Below are 21911 nucleotides of genomic sequence, written 5' to 3' on the forward strand. Positions count from 1 at the left end.
CTCTGCGTGATTCCTCATCAGCGCCGTGGGGAAAGTTAGCGTGCGCAGATTGCAGAAAATGAGCTCCTGAGCGGGAGAGAGAGCGAGCACAGCAGGCGACGTGGCTCGCGTCGACACTCGAATCCTCTCGGGTACGCTGGTATTTACGGCGCGGTGTTTAGAAAACAGCAATTAAAAGCGCCTGTCGGGATTCGGGAGGAGATTCGGACGCGGCGTCGCGATCGAGCGGGTTTGAAGGCAGGTCAGACGAAGAAAGATGAAGTTTCGTCCGTGCTCTTATTGTGAGGAAGCCAAACAAAACATTACGCTGATCTCTAACCGTCGCCGCGTTTTTACTTTTTACAACTCGTTTTCACGGCAAGCGCTAGCTAGGCCGAAAACAAATAAACGTCTGTAGACGATGCCAGGCGAGTGAAAAGCAGTTTACTTACAGCCGTACAAATGCGAAGTGCTCTTCTCCATGGCGACCCGTCGTAGCTATCGAATTCAGTTAGCTAACCTTGTAAATAACGTGCCTCGTAGCGTAATCGTGTGATTAACACTATGGGAGGTGAATTATTTCGGTATCGAGATCGCGGAATACCAAAAAAAAAATCATTTAAAAAAACGTATAAATGCATCACTACGAAGGAAGGGAGGGAGGGGGAGGGGGAGAGGGAGGGAGGGGGAGGGGGAGAGGGAGGGAGGGGGAGGGGGAGGAGGGGTGTTGGTGTCGATTCGGATTAATCCTGATAATCAGACGTAAACGGGGCTGAGATAAACAGAAAACAATACAGAACAAGCTGTGACCGTTGAATGACAAATAAAAATGACATTTATTCATTCATTTATTTATTTATTTATGTAGACCATCTGTAATCATTAGCGGGCTTATTTTCCGCGCATGCGCTTGTATGTGTGTGTGTGTGTGTGTGTGTGTGTGTGTGGCTCTATGTTTAACAATTAGCATTAACAGGTTGAGAGTGTTTTGCCGAACAATGCGGTTTGAGAGTCTTGTCAGAAGCCCAGATGCTGTTTTCTGCGACACACACACACACACACACACACACACACACACACACACACGAGAGCCAGCTTGAGCAGCGGCAGTGGGCGTGAGGCTTTTCCACTTCCCCGGTGAAACAGCCTGAGCAATTGAAACAGTCAGTCAAGAAATTTGCTCAGGCTACAGACCTGCATTACCGCTCGACTCCCATAAGACACGACGCAACAGCTTGCAGCACTGAAATAATTTGGAAGGTTGCGGCAAGGAGCGGCTGGTCAAAGAGCCAGCGTGGGCGGTAGATATGCTGTGAGGAAATCTGGGAAAACAGCCTGCTCGGAAATACTGAAGTAGTTTTGAAAAAATACAATCTTTTACAGTAAAAAAAAAGCGCCATGCTTCGATATCAGGGCACAGGTAGGCTTCGACTAGCACGAACTGGGTTTTCTTTGTTGCCTGGAAGCCTAAAAGACTAGGCTAAAAAGTGAGAGCTAACAATATATAATAACGTAAGGCGAGCTAGTTAGCTTAGCTACGTAGTAACATAGTTAGCTATCACATTTAGTGATACCTCAGTTGGGTAACAAAACATGGGACTGGACAACACACTGGAGCTTACTAACTGACTAGGCCAAAGACTGAGAGCTAACATTATACAATAGCACATGGCAAGCTAGTTAGCTGCTTAAGCACATTAATTACTAAGTGACTTAGAGAAATTTTATAATCATATAAGCGTAGTTTCATCTTACGCTGTCAAATACGACCTCTCAATATCGTTCAATGTGTACACAGACATCACAAATTAAAAAATAGAGCTGGGAAGGAAGCAGCGCAGGTCGTTGGCGCCTCTGGTGAGTGTACAGTACGTAGCTAGGACAGTCAGCTCGCTAATCTAATCTGAGAATGAAGCTAGCATGAAGCCGAGCGCGTTATTTGAACGGTGTTTAACTAGTTATCATTCGATGATAGACCCGTGACAAGCGACATCAGTAACGGTCAGTACACACCCACACGTGACTCGTCGCCTGCTCACGTGAACGTACCGGAGGGTAACACTCGGAGACGTCCGAAAAGATACGAAGGTCGCGTTAGTTCAGATTCGTACAGGTGTTTATCACGTGCATGATCTTCTTCCGCATCGTACTTCCTGCTCTCTTACGTTCGCTTTTCTGTGGTAGATCGCGTCGTAGCTTGAGTTTTCTACGCATTCTTCATGGGGAACTTGACACTCACACTTCTTTAATAACGATTTATCTTGCCCTGCACTGTGAACTGCCCTTAGCTCCAACCTACTGGGATATTTTAAGACACATGGTATGATATAATTGCCACGTGCAAACTGCCCCACAGGGGTAATAACGCACCTGAATTCTAATAACATCGTGCTAAAAGGTAATGACCGTAATTATGAAACGTCTCAAGAGCAGAACAGCTTCTATCTATAGTTATATTCATGATGATATTAATAGAATAAAAAAAATAATAATAATAACGAGTCCTTTCGGCTCAGCACTCGAGACAAGATAGCAGAGTGAATCATGTTTCAGGTGTAACAAAGCAGACCCGAATGGGAATAATGAAAAATAATGAGCTTATGATACATATCCAGTGATCCCGAGGCCATTTTGCCAGCTTTATGGATGATAATCAGCAACGACAGCAAAAAAAAAAAAAAAAAAAAAAAAAAAAAAAAAATAGTGACTTTTATCTTAGCTTGAAAACATCACTCACAAAACAAATAAATAAACAAACAAACAAATAAATAAAGAATGAAATATCGCTCCTGCCTGAGGGAAAGACCCGGTTCAGGTTCTTGTGTCCTGAATGACAAGGCCAGATTTTGTTTAGAACTGAGACCTGTATTCTCGAGCCACGCACACGAGAGGATGACGTTTATGGAGAACGGAGGCTTTATACACAGAACTGAATTCATAACGGCGGAGATCACGTCACATAATAAATGATACCAGAAGTGAAGTGCGTCAGATGAGGATTAAAAATAGAAAATTAAGAATTTAAGTAGGTTTTATTATTTGATGGCATGATTACAGATAGAAAGGAAAGGTGAAGAAAAAAAAAAAAAAAAGGAAAATGAATTAAAATGATGGGAAAGGCTAGGATAATAGTTAGGGAAGAGAAAGGAAAAGATAGACAAGGAAAGGGGGGAAAATGGAAAGGAAAGGAATTAAATTAAAGAAGGGGAGAAGACGGGATAGGAAAGGTTAGGATAGCGTACGATAGGATGGGACAGGAAAGGGAAGGACATTATAGGATAGGAAAGTTTAGGAAAGGGAAATAAATTCTTGGAACGTGTAGGAAAGAATGGGATAGGATAGGAAAGGAAACTATAGGTTAGGGCAGGAAAGGGAAAGGAGAGAAAAGGAAAGCTAAAGGCAGACAGGTGGATACAGTACTGAGTGACAAACATGGCTTGAAATCCATGCTGTCTCTGGCCAAGGTCACTGGAGCGTGAGGTGTCAGAGTGGAGATGGGATCTCAGTCACACTCCTCTCTCTAGCTAAAAGATTTTAATTGGACTAAGGCCAGAGCTGGCACTTTCTCAAAGCTGGATCAAAACGTTCAACGTGACAGAAGTGTCTCGTTACAAGTGCTGGAGAAAGGCGAGTCGTGAGCGTGTGCTAGGCACCGTGACAAAAGTAAAGGGGAACGATAAGGAGAAAAATAGCCTCCTTCAGGCACAAGTGACAACCATCAGACCTCGCGTCGCTTCGGCCGGCTGCGCAAGACCCTGCGAGCCCTACGGAAAAGCAATCACGTGCGTTTTACATGTGATCACGTGAGTAGTATGTCTAAAACGTGTGAGCAATATCGTGTGCATTTTACGTCATGTCCTGAAATCGCACACGTCAGTTCAAACAAACCCATGTGACACTGCGGTCAATACGTGATCAGACAAATGTGAGAATCAATCATAACAACAGCGTGTCAAGGTATATACAGTACGACTCGTGTGAAAATCACGTGGAAATGAACGAATCACTTAAAAAGATCGCTTCTAAAAATAAACAGATCTCGTGGACGCGAAAAATATAGCGATAAACGGGGCCAAGCACGGGCAGAATGTCAAGCAGTTGCTGAGATATTTCCTGACTTCCTGTTCTCAGGAGCTTTGAATTGCAAATGAACTCGAGTTTTGTCGCTGAATATATAAGAACATATAAGAAGAAGGGCAAGAAAACCTTCACAGTTTGAATAGGGTGCCTATGCATTCTGGTGCTTGGCCCCTTAATAAAAAGACACGCCCTATGTGTGAAAAATGCGTGAAGCGGAACACGTGAAGTTGCCCGAAAACCTCGTGTAAATTTCCTGTGAAGTTCATGTGACTTTTCTGTAAGTGGAGTACATGCGACTCTCTCTGTGGGCTTAGTGGAAGATTAGCGGCGAGATTGATGGAGCTGGATCTTGATAACGAGTAGGCAGTAGATGATTAAAATTCCGCTTTTGCAGAAATTAAAAGCAGTCAGAGCAATCCTTTTTGGGATTCTGGAAGCACGAGGTGAGAGACGGCTTGTTAAGCATTGCATTTGTTTTCTGCGGCGCTTGCTAACCTCCTTATGCTAATGCGGTCTTATAATACAACAGAGAAAAACAGCCAGGGTCGGGATTTTCTTCCGTATTTACTACAGTCGGCCGTGTGGGATTCATGATTTCATCAGGTGGAGGCACAGACTCGCCCCGGATCTTAAGGAAACAGTAATTCACGCAGGGATTCGGGCTAATCGGGTGTTTTTTTTTCTCGGCAGGTTACTCGAATTTGTATTTGCGAATATTTCTATTTTTTTGGGTAATGATTACACGTTAGTATCGAACTCTAATAATGCCTCGAAAAGCTCTAATAATGAAAGGTATGTCATTCATCCGTTTAAGTCGATTTTCTCTGGATGTCATCCGGATGATTCAAATCACCTGCGCATGTGTAGTTCATGCGTCCAAGGTTTTATAAGTTTCATAAAAAAATTTTTTTTCATCGCTACGAAAAGCCACATATAAAAGTGGGAGAGAATTTAAAAATGCAGAAAAGCGAGTATCACGCCGCTGTATGAACCCACTGAGCAAAAACGGCCGCCGCACTCATTATTCAGCAGCGCACGGAATAGCACTTGATCCAGCGCATCGTACCGTATAAGTTCATGATTGTATCGGCTCGTTACTAAGCGACGTCCCAAGTCAGATGTTTGTGGACTTAAGAAGGACGAAATGATGGAATGAATTAGCGGTGCTGGACGGCGGTATCGTTACATTTATTTAAGAATGACCTTCACTGCCATTCCGTGGCGTCTTTGAGTGAATTTACAGCTCAAATATGCATTTCAGAACAACACGTTGGGATCGCGTCAGACTTTTAGACAACCCCCCCCCCCCCCCTAAATAGCGTGTCTTCCTGTTGTTTTGTAATCTTTCCATCTTATATTATTTTTTAAAAAGTATTTATACATTTATCCGTCAATTTTTCATGTCATACAACTAACCGAAGTGAATCATCTAATATTACTCGAATCCCTGAATGATAACGTGACGTTTTGTTCGTCGTTAATCGATATTACAGGCGCTTTATAAATAGTCCCAGATCATGTTATTTATCGTTAGTTATAGAGGTCGCACACGTAACGGATTAATAATAAACTCTAGGCGCAGTGATAATGACGTATGAACATGGGCTTCATAGGAAGGGGAAGTTGAAGACTTGAAGCGCACTTTGAAACTTCGACACACACTGATCTGCAGCTCGCGCTCCATTAACCCGCTGACGAGCAAAAAAACGCAACATCTTCAGATCATCTTCCAAGCCCCGTTTACGTCGACGAGCTTTTCTCCTCTCCAGTGTGTCACTTGGTCTTCGCGCCATATTGCGAAAACGATCTGGCTCGCCTCCAAGAAGCCTCCTCCTCTTCTGTAGCCAGGGTGGGTGCGCAAATTTTCCGATATATATCGCCGCCTCTGTGAAATCTCCTGTGAAGTTTTTCCTCATTAGAGTCAAAGAGTGGAATTTTGCTGAGGCAGGGAATGTAAAGTGCTGTTTAACGCTCCTGATGTTTCAGCGAAGATAAATTGGAATAAAATGAAATAAAAATGCCAACCTCGGCAGCGCGTAGGAGTGTGGCATGAATGTACTTTTTCCTAAACGTGCGTAATCTATGTAAACCTTATACCGCTTATCCTTCCTTCAGGGTCACGGGGAACTTGGAGCCTATCCCAGGGAGCATGGGGCACGAGACGGGGTACACCCCGGACAGGGTGCCAGTCCATCACAGGGCAATTTATAAGATGTTGTACACCATAAATAACACCTTATACAGTATAATGTCCTGTTACCACCCCAAAGCTGATTCACTTCCAGATTAATAACAGCTCGTCCCGACGTGTTTTATTCCTCTTACACCACAGCAGTTTGCCAAGAACGACATTTTAAAAGTATTTAAATGGAAATGATTATTATCGTAATTTTCCTCCTCTTATAACTATGTTGTTGACGTCAAGAAAGTTAAAGTTTCAGCTTTAGATCCGACAGAGCTCTATAAATGTTCAATAAACATCTCGTTACAGATCACACGGCTTTTAAATCCGTCCGTTATCGGCGGAGAGCCCGTGAACGAACCGTTACTATAGAAACGGAAAGATATTAGAACGAGGGCAGTTATATAAACCCGAACGGCTGTAATTAGATGCAAAAATAACTCACAATAAGTCTAATTTATTATTATTATTATTATTTATTTTTATTTTTTTTGGTGTTGCGTTCAGGAACACAGTGTTTTTTTTTTAATTGTTTTTTTTGTTTGTTTTTTTTTTTTTCTTTTCCAAAAAGACAAGGTCTCCTTGTCTTGGATCTTATCTCTGGAAATTATCTCAGGAAAAGAAAAGAAAATGATCTGTTTACAGAAAACCCCCCGGATAAATCAAGATGCGAACGCGTTCAATAAGAGCAAAATCGTATATCGCTTTTTTTACTGTCGTAGTAAACGTACCGTAGTGATGACGCTTTTGATGTTCATCAAAATATCTCCGTATCAATACGTGTTTATATTACACATAAACATTTCAGTTTTTATTACCGGCGTTAAATCACACAGCGCAGATCACTGAAAAGCCGGAAACGGTCCGAACTCTGCCCTCGACCTTCTGCACAATGATCCAAAAATCCATAACCATTTCAGTAAAGATCAACGCCGTAAAGCGCTCCGCTCGCTCTGACTGCTGAGAGGACAATAAAGTGTATTTATTTCAACCTGAAAAACCCACTTCATCCCACAAATCCCGAGGCTAGGCTAGCCGAGGTGTGGCTCACCCAGCGCACGCCGGAGTACGCGCTAAAGACGGACGAGCGGGGCTCATTCCCGAGCGTTGATTCATTTCGGCGTACGTTCTAACGCGTTCTCGTTTCTACAGTAACGGCTCGTTCACAGGCTGTCGCCGTTATTTAACGGTCATGGAAGGGGTCTTCAGCGTCAGCGCTTTGTAACAGTCAGACGTGAAGCTCTTTATAGCTGCCATACCGTGAGAGAGAACAGGATCCAAGTCGTTTTAAGGACCTCAAACGTAACTATAAATGGATAAATAACACATGCTCTTTAATAAATGAAAAGTTTTTACTTGTTGGAGAATTCCTGTGGCGTAAGAGGAATAAACACCAAGCGGCGTGAAATGGGACGTCGTGCATTTCAGATCGTTTTCAGCGCGTAAGAGAAAGCATTCGGCCTATTTTGCGATCTGGGACGTGTGCAGAACGGTGTCTCGGTGGAAGATGAAAGACTCGTGAGTGTGTTTTGTGTCGGAGAGAGGACGACGCCGCCGTCGTAATGCAGCCATGGAGAGAAGAGAATGGAGTAGTTCAGTGGAACTAGGTCACGCCGATGTGACAATGAGATATTTATTTCTTTAGCGTACGGATATTTCCAGAACGATCCTTCCTTTTTCCGCTCAGCACCTTGTCCTAATTCCCAAGCTCAACATTACACTTGCATTGAGTCTTGTGTGTGTGCGTGAGTGTGTGTGTGTGTGTGTGTGTGTGTGTGTGTGTGTGTTGTGCATTGAAGTCGCGTCACATTCAGTGCTCTAAATATGTCACTGGAAACCACCAGAGATGCTGTTTACTCTATGCTAGGTCACTTTTTCTTTCTCACCCAGGAATGGTACATGTAGAGGTGTCTGCATGGTGCAGAAACATTTACAGGACGAAGCCAGGAGGTGTGTGTGTGTATATATATATATATATATATATATATATATATATATATAAATACATATACATGTGTGTGTGTGTATGTGTGTGCGTCAATCCATACAGGAATTCGACTGTGTTTATTTTTTTTTTTGTGATCGTTGAGGACAAAAACGCTCGATTTTGCTGCGGCTTTTTAAAAAACATCCGCGATGCAGTTGGTGGGGGTTTTTTGTGCTTTTTTTTTCTTTCTTTTTTTTTCGGAGTGATGTTTGTTGGTAAACGAGAGCTTTTATCTGTGCTCGTGTTCGACGCACGTGAATCGAAGAGAGCTTCGGCTGAATGGACGTGGCAATGACATCACGTGGCGTGTATATATATATATATATATATATATATATATATGTATATATATATATATATATAGCGAGAGAGAGAGAGAGAGAGAGAGAGAGAGAGAGAGAGAGAGAGTCGTGTTGCTATGCTGCAGGATGTCCATTAAACAAATCCATTTATTGTTACGTTCAATGTTGTGGGACTTGATAAGTTTCTTTTCCCACCTACGTTATAGCAGCTATAAACAGTCATTCCCTCACCAGCCTCTTTTTATTCTCTCTCTCTCTCTCTCTCTCTCTCTCTCTAAAAAAACCCCAACAGATTGTCATGTTATTGAGAAACCTCCAAGAAGCGTAATCTCCTCTGTCCTGAAGATGTCAGAAAACTTAAAGTTACAGCTTCACCTCTGACTGATATAAAGCCCTGACACTGGAGACTCCTTCCATAAACACTCGCATCTGCTGAATAACTGATGGATTTGATTGACTCGAACATAATAATAATAATAATAATAATAATAATAATAATAATAATTCAAGCTGTGATACGAATGACAGACACATATTAATGCTCTCATTCTAATACATTATTGTATTGCGTGCCGTTCCAGAATTGTAAGCCTTCTAAGATCTTTATGATCTATTTCACTTTCTCACTGAAGTCCTTTCTTTCTTCATCCCTCCGAGTAAATGGTTGTGACCTTGTGGAAAATATAAGGTTTATTACTTGTTTTATTACTCGCAGTTATTTAAGGTAGATTAAGTTTATGCAACCTAATAAGGTTTAAACGATATTTATCGCCTTTGTACCAGGCAGACATCTCTGTTCCCGAACCGACCAAACAAAGGGACGATGGATAAAAGACAAGAGCTAGTCAGATAAGCACAGATTAAAGGACATATACTTTATGATACAGATTGATAATAGTATTTATCCCACTGTGCTGTTGAGATCTGGATTCTGCTTATCGTTTCTATCGTTTCTATAGTAACGGCTCGCTGACAGGGGTTTGTACAGTGGACGCTCCACGAGATGTTTATTTAACATTCATGGAAGGAGTCTCCAGTGTCAGCGCTGTGTGAACGGGTAAAGCTGTGTCGTTAAGTTTTCAATAGGGACCCGAGGGGTTTCTGGCGTTCTTTCCTAAATGAACGTCATGATCATTGGTAAAGTGCTGTGGTGGAAGAGGAATAAAACACCTCAGGACGTGCCGTTATAGATGCCCAACGAGGTGGATTGTTTCTTATAGCGGGTTTCACCTCCATAGTAACGTCCTCGACTGTCCCGTTAAACGCCTCGATTACTGGCTGCTTACCGAGCAGCAAAGAAGTAGAAATGCAGCGAACACAACAAGGATCCGTTGTTGTTAACGGTTGATGAGGTGGAACGCCTGCTTACGTTTACACTCGAGTACAAAGCGTTCTCCCGGGTCTTATCCAAGATCTCAGCACCAGAGCGGCGGATTTACGAGCGGTACCACGAGGGTCGGATAATAAAACAATGCGAAATCGAACTGCAAACACGTCATCGAATAAGAAATCAACAAGCACGAGGTAAGAACGAGTTCATCCATGTCACAGTGCACTCATCCTGCTGCTATCCAGACCTCGTATGTGCAGCATTTATATTCAGCGTGAAGCCTGTTGAGAAATGCTGCATAATTACATACACGGAGCTACATAATATTTAAGAAGCAGGCAGCTCATCGACACATAATATGAATACGCTCCGGGTTTCATAATATTTACTAGCCGACCAGTTAGTCTAAAAAAACAATCTCATAGTCAAACCAGAAAGAGAAACAGGACAGATGTGTTCCGTCATCAGCCACGAACAGGTCAGAAATACCATTGATGATGAAAATAAAGAAATAAAATGCAAAAAATCTGCCGAATAATCAATCTGTGCATCATATTACGCTGTTTAAGGACCGCTTTTAAAAACCCAACAACAGTAGAAACCGTCGCAGAAATTCTAATATCGGATCGGACTCTTTGAGCCAGGACGCACTGCTGAGCTGATGCTAAACTGGCCGAGGGGGATCGAATGGTGATGCGCAACCCGTGGCTCATTCACACAACGAGGGAATTCACTGCGTCGCAGTGAAAAGATTTTATTGTCATTTTATTCAACGTAGGAAGAATTCCTTTCAGGGGCGGAAGTGGGCGGGACTTGTGCACATTCGTGTAAAGTGATATCGAAGTGCTAATGTTAACTAAAATCGACTGAAATACTTTTCCTAGCGTAGGAATCCATGCGCGGTTGAATGTAGGAGTGGCTTCAACTAATCTGAAATAGTTTCCATTTGTATTTAGCTGCTTTCTTTAAATTACATCTAGTTGCATGCTTTACCGTCCCCACTAGTGCGTATATTGGTCTAATCTATGCAACCCCTAATATACGCAGGTGATGTATATTTTTTATCAGTTTCTGAAGACTTTCCCGAGTCGCTCACCCCGTTCTTGCAATCTTCTCGTCCGGTAAAGACGGAATGTTTCGTCCACTAAAGCGAATCGAATCCGTGAAAGGTGCCGAGAGTTTTTCAAAAGCTTGTAATTACTGCAGTCGTGTTGATATGGAAGATTCTGGTGGCTCGTTATCATAAAAACGTGGCGTGCCATCTGACATTTGGACTCCACTTGACATTTGAGCTTAAATTAAGAGATTGGTACATTAAAGTCAGCCATAAATCCAGAAGCACAGTGCCGCGTCGTGTCTCTTGGGTTTTGATGGATTTCGTTGGACGTGGACCTGGAAATGAGACATGGCCAATAGTGTGTGTGTGTGTGTGTGTGTGTATAAAGATTCCACGTTTGTGGATGTGATTAGGAGAGTAGGGCTGAAATGCAAATAGAAATGGCAACGGTCGTCCATTTTCTCAGCCTGGTCTCATTCGTCTTTGTTTATGAAATAGAGTTTGTTGTTCTACTGTTTGAAATTGTAATCATAAATCCGGCGGAACGAATGAGCAGATCCGTTATTGAACCGTATTCATTTGTGTGCTCATTCCGAGAGGCTTTTTGAGCCACATCATCAATCTGGAAAGACAAAATCTCCAATAAAGCCAAAACCCCGATCTGTACTGCATCTCCAAGCATCTCCGCACGTCCGTAGCTACGCAGTCCAAATTGGCCTGCAGTTCCAAACGTGACTGGATATTCACGATGGATCCGGCGAAGCCCAAACCTCGAAAGAATCCAGACTAATAACTGTGCTTCAACAAACCAGAGACAAAATTGGCAAAAATGACTGTTAGTGTCTCCAAATCTGAGCTTTAACTTACAGCTTTACCTCTGAGTGTAACAAAGTGCTGACACCGGAGACGCCTCGGAGGACAGAAATCGTCACCGCGTGCTTTTAAATCCGTTCATCATCACTGGAGCGTCCTCGAGTCACTGTGCATGAACCACAGAGACGATAACGCATTAGAACAAGAGCGTTAATATAAACCTGCGCTATTCTCCGAGCTGAAAATGAATCAGCACCTTCTCCTTCGGTACGCGATACACACTGTTCCCGACAAGCTTACCTGTACACGAGGAGCAACATTTAATAGCATTTAGAACTTGTAACTCGGGAGAAGTTCACGTCTTGTCACAGAGCAGCGAGTAGTTAATGCTAGCTCACTAGCACACTTGATCACGTGCATGCTAGCATTTAACATATTAGCATACCAGCAACCTTGCAGTCTCACACACTCTTACTGTATACTGTGGAGGAAATAAGTATTATGTACAAATTTCATACGAATAACTACATTGGAAATATATTTACTTCCAATACTTATTTCCCCCGCTGTATTTGCTACACTAGTTCAATTGTTGACTAACTTAGCATACTTATGTAGATGCATACTGGCATGCTTGCACAGTTGGACACTTGCTTGTTAGCGTACTACGGGACTGAACAATCACATGCTACAGTAGTGTATTAGCTTGCTTTCACTTGTGTACTCGCGTAATAATCTCATCAGCATATTTGCATGCTGAATTTGCATTCTAACACTAGCATATAAACATATTCTGTCTTGCGTGCCAGCATATTTTGTGTACTTCTTGTGTACACTAGGACAAGTACATACTTACATATTTGCATATTGGCAGGTTTATACACTTGTGCACTTGCAGGCTTGCATTATAGCATAGAGTACTACTCCTCTTTGCCTAGTTGTGTAATGGAACATTTAGACACGCGTATGCTAGCACACTGCTAAGTGTTTATAGTGCAGTGAATCAGTAAAAAGTGAATTCTGAACACTGATTTAAGGAGCAAAATGGAGGCCTTTGATCTTTATTTCTTTATTATTAGTCCATATTTTTTTTTTTTTTCCATAACAAGTGAGAAACTCACTTGAAACCACAGAGTTCGAAGTTGCTTAGCTTCAAAGAATGAGTGTGTGAACTGAGCGAGAAAAAGAAAATAAGTTTCGAGGCACTTTTTTTTTTTTTTCATATCAAAGGGGGCGCTTCAAAATCCCCCAAAAGGATTTCTTTTTTTTTTTTTTTTTTTGAAAACCCAGTTTCTGACAAGTGCAAACACGGAGCCGAACTGAAAACGCAGTTGGAAGGATTTGCAACTTTCAATTGAAATGAGTTAAAAATGGGTTGAAGAGAGGCGCGCGGAAGAAAAGAAGGACGCGCACGCCTCTCCTACTGTCTCGGTCTGAGTTTTACGCCTGAAATAATACCTTTACAGGCGTTTCACTTTCGCACAGATCTTTTCCCGAAAATAAAATCGCATCAGTCGTCTCGTCTCGGTTCTGATCCGTCAGCATGTGGGAGACGCGCTCCGGCCTCGCCGTCTTTTCTTCCAGCAAGGATGAGAGTCAGCGTGTTAAAACGTGGCCCCAGGTCTCCGATTGACGTCAAATCATCGTGATATTGTGATTCGATGGAGCTGAGCGACTCGGCCATCGAGCCCTCGCCCTCGTAGGCGAACGTAGCCAGAGAGTCGTATGGCGGTTCCGGGGCATCTCTGTGGTTCTCCTGTAACCGCTGCTGGAGGTACACGTGAACGTCCTCGCCTTCCTCATCATCCCTCAGGTCGTAACGGTGGACAGACGTGTCCTCTATGGCCTCTGGGTGGCGTAGAGTTCCAATGTCGAAGGCTTGCGTGTCTTCCTCGCCGCCGCCCTCGTCGTCGTAGCGGATGACGTTGTCCCTCGCGTCCTCTTTGGATGACATCAGAGCGTCTTTCTTCCTGTGGCGCTTCAGAGACACGGACAGCACCACGATCACTGTAACACATAACACGGAGCGTGAGTTTCTGTGTGTGTGTGTGTGTGTGTGTGTGTGTGTGTGTGTGTGTGTGCCTTCCTGTTTCCTCACTGCTTCCCTGAGTGACAGACAGACTCAGCTTTCATTTCCATTTCTAAGTCTTACAGAGAGCACAAAGGACAGAACACAAAGATGGAGAGAGAGAAGGACAGACAAAGAGAGAAAGGACAAGAGAGACAGACAGAACAGGTGTGGTAATAGAGGGAGATTGAGATAGATTGAGAGAGAGAGAGAGAGATTTAAAGGGTGAGAGAGAAAGAGAGAAAAGGGGGGAGCATTGCGGGAAGGTAGAGAGAGTGATTGAATGAGGGGAAGGGGGATTAAGAGATTCAGAGAGAGACAGAGAGAAAAGGAAGGAAAAAAGAGAGAGAAGGATGGGGACATTGAGAGAGATTTAGAGGACTCAGAGATAGAGAAAGAGAGGGAACAGAAAATAAATAAAGAAAGAAAGAGGCAGAGAGAGGGGTGTAAGAAAGAGAAGGAAAAGGAAGGAAGAAAGAAAGAAAGAAAAAGTAGGATTAGGTAAACTGGAATACAACAAGAAGGAAACACAAGGCTGGGCAGAGAAAGAGTAAGAAATCCACAGAGACAGGAATAACAGAACGAGGTCCAGGAAGCGATAGAGCGAGAGAATGTGAGCAAGACAGAGGAGAGACTGTGTGAAAGTGCAAGTAAGAGAGCGAGGAAGAGAGACAGGTGTCATACTGAAAGACAGTTATATCGAAACATAAAAAAGTCTGAGGGAAAAAAATACATGAGCAAGAAACAGAATAAGAGTGAGAGAGAGAAGGGGGGCAAAGACGAAAACAGAGAGAAATAGAGACGGTAGGAGGTTGACAGAAAGACAGCGAGAGAAAAGAGAAAGAGCGAGGCTTTAAAAAGGCCATGAATCAGATGTAAGGACTCATTCTGCGGGGAAGCAGTGTGAAAAATTGCCTGCATAAACCTGAGACTGTAATTAAGAAGCCATTTGTGTTTTTCTTTCCTGGTTCTGTTCCAGGACCAGGTTTCCAGGTTTATTTTACTGCACTGCCCCCTAGTGGCAAAAAAGAAACTGTCCTCACTATGCTCATGCTTGGACATGAGGGATGTGACTATTCTAAACCTTCTTTACTGGGTTTGAGGCACTGAAGCCACGCCTCCTTTATGAGGAGTGGTCACACCTCCTTTACTGGGACTGAGACACAGAGGCCACACCTCATTTATTAGTACTGACAGACATAGGCCATGCCCCTTTCACTGGGACTGACAGACACAAAAGTCACACCTCCTTTACTGCTCTTGACCTTAAGTGTTACTAGCAGACACGTCGGGCGTGCCCCCTTTACTGATAAACACCATCATCAAAAATAATAACAGATGACAAGAAATATTTCTTTCTAACATATTATAAGTGTGATCCCATGTGACTGAGGGTGGGTAAAGACAAGGGCGCTGAGATTTGACAGTGTTGCAGGATGTCATTATGAATCTGTCAGACCGTCACGCAGTCCTGCGTGTGTGTGGTGAACGCGCCTTACCCAGCAGAATGATCACACACAGCAGGATGGCCAGCAGAGCTCCAGGGCTGAGACCCAGAGGCAGAAGAAAAGCTTTGGTGCTGCAGTTTAGGACGGAGCCGGAGACATCGCACGCACAAACTCGGACGCTCAGCGTCCCTGTGCTGCTCTGGATGGGGAATCCGCTGTCCTCCACCACCACCGGCACCTCATACACACTCTTCTCCATCCGCCTAAATCCCGCACGCCTGTTCACAAGCCCTGCCGTGTTGTCTGAAAACACACACACACGCATGCACTGCATGGTCTCTTCGGTCCTTTCATAGCAATCAACGGTGGCATTTATTTTTCAGTGTTTAATATTTAAATCAACACATGCAGTTGAGGTTCACATCGTTCCACTTTGGGTACAAATTTAAATTGGGTCATTTTGACCCAAACTGAACAAAAGGCACATTTTGACTCCTTTTTGATACCTACTGTGTGTGGGCATGTCATTTCCGTACGTGGAAAGCACAGAAGAGGTTCAAACTGAAGTTATATTGTTCCTATGATGTTAACTTTTATCCCGCCCTTTGACCCTGAGCCTGCAGTTTGATCCTGAGCTAGGGTTTTTGCATATTTTTCCCATGTCCACGTTGGGTTCCTCCAGGTTCTCCAGTTTTCGCCGAAAAACATGCCAGTAGATGGATGGCCTGCACTAAATTGACCCTAGGTGTGAATGAGTGTCTGAATACGTGTCCCATCCAGGGAATAATCCTGACTTGCACCAAGTGTTCCCAGGATATGTTCTGGGTCCACCACCACCCTGACCAGGACAATACTGTATGTATAAAAAAATGCAGCAAGTTCCCCCCATTTTCTCCTAATTTGTTCATTTCTAATTTCCACCTCTCAGTTCATTCTCTCTAGTTGCATGAAAGCTACCAAACAAAGAGGTCAGGATGCTTCCATCAAGACATGCTGTTCATGAATTTGATTGGTCATTGTCAATCTGATTGACAGGGGAAAGTGTAATGCTATTCCTCCCACCAATTTTGCTCTCTTGGAGATGTAGCGTCACTGGGATTTGGATCCCCATTGAGACTTGCACCCCTGGCCATAGATGTGGCATTGTTGGTATTTGAACCCCTGACCACAGATGTGGCATCGTTGGGATTTAGACCCCCCCCATTGGGATTTGGACTCCTGTTAGGGTTTGGACCCCTGGTCACAGATGTGGCATTGTTGGGATTTTGACCCCACATTGGGATTTGGACCCCTGGCCACAGATATGGCATTGTTGGGATTTGGATTCCTGTTAGGATTTGTACCCCTGGTCACAGATGTTGTATTGTTGGGATTTAGACCCCCCATTGGGATTTGGACACCCATTGGGATTTGGAACCCTGGCCACAGATGTGGCATTGTTGGGATTTAGACCCCCCCCATTGGGATTTGGACCCCTGGCCACAGATGTGGCATTGTTGGGATTTGGATTCCTGTTAGGATTTGTACCCCTGGTCACAGATGTTGTACTGTTGGGATTTAGACCCCCCATTGGGATTTGGAACCCTGGCCACAGATGTGGCATTGTTGGGATTTAGATCCCCCGTTGGGATTTGGACCCTTGGCCACAGATGTGGCATTGTTGGGATTTGGACCCCCATTGGGATTTGGACCCCCTGGTCACAGATGTGGCATTGTTTGTATTTGGACCCTTGTTTGCGTCTTGGCCCCACCAGCCACTGATGTGACATTGTTGGGATTTGGACCATCTTTCAGGACTTGGATCCCTGACTACAGATTTGTCAACTTCGTGATTTTCTCAAAAGTTGGATGTTTGTAGTTCACCATTTTATTCCTTATAAATCAATGATCCCTCGCCTAAAGCACATCACACTTCAAGTCAATTTTTTCTGCATGCCGTGTTAAATTGGCTCCGATGAAAATGCACCATGAGCTGTAAGACTATTGTTTCAGAGTCTGATCAGAGTTTCAGCACTAAAGCTCCCTAGTAAAAAAGACTTTTATTGATTGTGAGTGATGCAATGAAGAATTACAACTAGGCACGCCACATGTTGGACTCATAAAATGTAGCATCAAAGAGGATCCAGTGACAGTGGATGGAGTTCAAATGATTATGAGCTTTACCAGCTTTATGACCTGCTGGGAGGACCAGCATTCAGAGAAGATAAAATGAGATAAAATGGCAACCTACATTCCTGAAGTTTTTGTTGAACGAAGGGTTTAGTCTCTCTAGTCATGTGAAGAAATTTCCTCTCTGGATCAACTACTGATTGGACCAGAATCAGACATGGAGGAGTCGAGTTGGTAGTTCTGGCAGAAAAAATACGGCTTATTGTCAGATGTTCTTAAGCACTCGGGCAAATCTGCATAAATCTGCATAAAATGAAGACACTCTTAGAAAACGTTTAATGAGACTAACGGCACGTTGATAAGTGTGTAGTGCCCATGCTGAGGCTCTGACTTCTTTTCTCTTTCTCTGAAGAAAGCACCAGTGACTGTTTCCTCCATGCTTATAATAATGATAATGAGTCTTTATTAATCACATATACATCACAGCACAGTGAAATTCTTTTCTTCGTATACCCCGGCATGTCAGGAAGTTGGGGTCAGAGTGCAGGATCTGCCATGATACAGCGCCTCTGGAGCAGAGAGGGTTAAAGGCCTCGCTCTCGGGCCCATCAGGTGGCAAGCCACCACTACCCCAGATCTATAGATAGCTCGGTGAATTAAACATGAATTTTGGGATTGTTAGTTACAGCAAGACTCACATTTCCAGGCCGTCTAAAGATATATCGTTGTAATTATTAGGCATTTTTAGGCCAGTATTACCATAGATTAAAGAATCTGAATAAATCATCCAATTAAAATTTCTCCAGAGTAGCTGAACATTCTTAAATCAGGCAGTCATTTTGTAATTCAAGGTTGTCCAATGGTATATTTGGAATTTATCTCCTCGTTTCCCAATATATTCAAGCAAAAACAGTGGGGAAGCTTTTTGGCACTTCATAATGTTTCTGAGCACCCTGGCAAACTTTTATCCCAACCGGAGAAGACTAAAAGCTCTTGGAGATTGTATAGTGTCTCTGGTTGAAGGTCTGGCCAGCAGAGGTGGTGTTCTCAACTCTGTCTAAATGTGTGCAGAAATGTCTGCTCTTAACCGTGAGGTCCCTTGACCCTGTCATTGAGGGTTTTTTGTGCCCGGGTGAGCAGCAGATTGCACTTGACAGGGCAAGAGCTTTAGGAGCGAACCTTACAGCCACTTGCTCACATGGAACTGAGTCGTCCTGTCTATTTGAATCAGCTGCTGATCTTCACTAGCAGAAAACTACAGACTTGGTTTCTTCTTCTTCTTCTGCTTCTTCTTCTTCTTATTAATCGCTAGGTGATACAGCTGACAGAGACGGATAAGCTGGAGATGCCTAGTCCTGCTGGAGGCATCCAGTATCCTCAGTACAGGGCTAATTCAGAGAAGTTCATTAAGTGTAAAGCCTTCCAGACCATCTCTTTAGATTTTATAGTAAAACTCTTGTCCCCAGCATTCAGGACTTCATGTCCTGCACAGTTTGAAATTCTCCTGACTCTTTGCACACCTGGCCTAACTCATAACAGGCTTAATAATTAATAAAGCTGATCTGTTGGATCAGGAGTATTAGCCATAGGGAAAATACGAGTCTTGAGGACTCAAGTTAAGAATCTACGATGTATACCAAATTGATAGAAATAGCCTTGCCCATGCTTCGAGATAATCCTAATGGAAATGTCTCTACAGGTGCACGCTTAGAAAAAAGTTCTTTTAATAATTCTTCACTTTCCTATGTTTGGTGATCCTCCTGATGATGGAGGTGTCTGTGCAAGTTCTTTAGATAGTTCTTAAGATTTCCAGCTTGGAACCATCTCTAATATGGACACACAATTGTAGGATTGTGAAGAAAACTATAGGAACTTTGATAGTTCCCCTAGAGGGACATAATGAAGAAACCTTTAGGGTACTAGCGTTGCCCCTGTTTGTTTTTCCCATTAGTGGGGTATGCAATTAAGCGATTGATGGAGTGAACTGGAGCTGCAAATTCCACTCGTCTTTCAATTGTATTTCATTTCGTTGCTCGTCTAGTCAAAATCATCTTGATCTTCCATTTTTGTCTGAAAGCTACCAATCCAGCAGAGTCTAGGGCGCTGACTGGGATGATCTTTATACGTGATTGGCTAACATCAGACAGATCAAAATAAAGTCTCGTCTGTCCTTCCAAGTCCAACCTTTCCAACCAGAAAGCAAGACAATGATTCCCTTATGGCCCATCTACAGCCAAGCCATTCTCTTGATTTGAAATCACAACCTTCCCTCAGACAACTCCACCATTCAGGACCCCAAATGATTTGTTCAGTAGAGGAATGAGTCACTACTACAAGCAATACTTACTTCCGTAATCTCGGACGGTGAAGTTCTTGTTCCGGATATCTCTAGGGGATTTAAAGAAGAATCTGTGTCCTAAATTAGGCATGTCCCTGTCCGTAGCGCTGAGGATCTGGATCACCTGGACACACATGAGGTAAAGATGTTTTAATCCCTGCGAATGAGCAGAAGGTCGGTCTTCGGACCAATCACGATCCAGGAATGGATTTTCCGAGCGAGTGTTTAATCGGTGTTTGTACAACGACTCATTTCATATTGTGTGCTAAATCCTATTTTCGTTGTTGTGAGACATTGGTTTTCTGTGCAAGACACTCAGGCAGGGATTTGTTTCTCTGGAGTTAACAGGGTGAAGAAATTTAGCAAATAAATAAATGAAACAGAAAGCTTGGCTGCTTGTAATTACCCGTCAGAGCGAGTCGTATGAGCCGTGAGCAGACGACGTGCTAAACTCCTGACCGTGGACGGTTCCAGGACTATCGCTTACACGCTACAGTCAAAAACCTGTTCATTTTCAGTAGCTTTTAATTAGCGGTCAATTCCTGGGAGAAGTCTTCATTACGCCACAGCCGTCAACTATCTAATTCATCCACTTGACCTTTTAAGTAGCTTCAGATGTATTTTGAAAAGAAACATACAGCGGTTACAGAACATTACAACCTCGGCGATGGAAACAGACAGCACTTTTAAAAAATTTGACAAGAAGCACGGCATTGATGTCATTTTGGCTCGACTGAGAAACTCCAAGACTGAAGGGTTTCGCTGCTGAGAGAGTGACACTCGTTTGGAAAGAAAACAGTATATCAATGTCATGCTTTTACCCAAAGCATTTCTGAACAACAGCAGTGTATGCGCACACACACACACACACACACACACACACACACACACACACACACACAGAAACACTCAGAAGCACAAAAAACACGTATGTACATAATGTCGCTCTCAAAATTACAAGCCTATACAATACGCTCTTGACTCTGTAACTGAGTGACTGAGTGACTGTGACAGACACACACACACACACACACACACACACACACTTACCTGGCCTACTTTTGCATCCTCACAAACAAACGCCTCATAAGGAGAAGAAAGTTCTGGAGGGAACTCGTTGACATCCAGCACCGTGATTATGGCACTGACTCGACTGAACAGGAGCGGATTGTCTGAAAGATCAAAGCAGGACACGTCCACTCTGAGACACAACGCTGGCAGATACACAATACTTCACAATGATTCAGAGGCCTTTTACTTTTAATACTTTAAATACGTTCTAATGTGCTCTTTAATTCTTTAATTATTTATAATAATTGATAGGAATTATTAATACATTAATTGCTAAATTAAAAAAATAACATTTAATTACCTAAATTATACAAACAGTTATATTATTAACGCATCTTTTTGCCTTTAACACTGTAGTTTTTTTCTTTGTATCAATTTGGATCATTAATATGCATTTCATTTTGCAATTCATTATTTTACTCATTTTAAAAATTTTTTTTATTAAAACTGTATGATTTATAGAATTTTATTAAATCGTCCCTGCAGTTCCTGTTACCGTCCACTAGATGGTGTGATGAGACCTTTGTAAGAATTTCCCCACATCAGTAAAGTCTTTTGTTCTCTCTTCACTGCACATGTCGGTGCGTTTCCTTCTCTGACGCGCTCAGACGAAGCTCACGAGGTCAGCGATCGAGGTGAACGGGGTGGGACTGAATGAGAACAACGTAGAAACTACGCCGCTTAACGATCGACCTGCTCGAGTTTTACACGACGCTTGTGTCTCGCGTACTTACTGACTTTGGTCGCAACGACAGTGATGTTGTGTTTTGGTGTCGTTTCTCTGTCCAGAGCTTCTCGGGATGAAATCGTGCCTTCGACAGGATCGATGTCGAAGTAATTCTCCGAGTCCGTGCTCCACTCCATGGAGTACCTACAGAGAAGAAAGACGCGAACAAAGACGATAGTCTCATCGTCAGCTGTGAAATGAAACAAGACAGTTAAAGATACGCGTAACGTTTGGATAAGGAAATGTACGATTATTACTTGTATAGACGATCCCACGGATAGAATTCCCTGGCAGTATACGTTCATTTCATTTCAGTCGTGACGTATACTATATATGGTATATCCAATGTATATAAGGAAAGAATACCATACAGAATATATACAAAAGTCTACACACCCCTGTTAAAACTGCAGAGAGAAA

At 43.0% G+C, this 21911-nt stretch overlaps 1 protein-coding gene across 1 annotated transcript in view; it reads right to left on the minus strand.

Moving 5' to 3' along the window:
* Window positions 1-12813: 12813 nt before the first annotated feature.
* Window positions 12814-21911, minus strand: part of cdh12a (cadherin 12, type 2a (N-cadherin 2)) — a 29731-nt gene continuing 20633 nt past the window's right edge. The window contains exons 7-11 of the mRNA XM_017495094.3: window positions 21499-21635; window positions 20744-20865; window positions 19703-19817; window positions 15298-15549; window positions 12814-13737 (exon numbers count right to left, since the gene is read on the minus strand). Of these exons, the coding sequence (XP_017350583.1) occupies window positions 13241-13737; window positions 15298-15549; window positions 19703-19817; window positions 20744-20865; window positions 21499-21635 (1123 nt within the window). The 3' untranslated portion in view covers window positions 12814-13240. The remainder of the gene's footprint in view (window positions 13738-15297; window positions 15550-19702; window positions 19818-20743; window positions 20866-21498; window positions 21636-21911) is intronic.

The sequence above is a fragment of the Ictalurus punctatus genome, chromosome 20 (assembly GCF_001660625.3).
Source record: "Ictalurus punctatus breed USDA103 chromosome 20, Coco_2.0, whole genome shotgun sequence".
Classification (NCBI taxonomy): domain Eukaryota; kingdom Metazoa; phylum Chordata; class Actinopteri; order Siluriformes; family Ictaluridae; genus Ictalurus; species Ictalurus punctatus.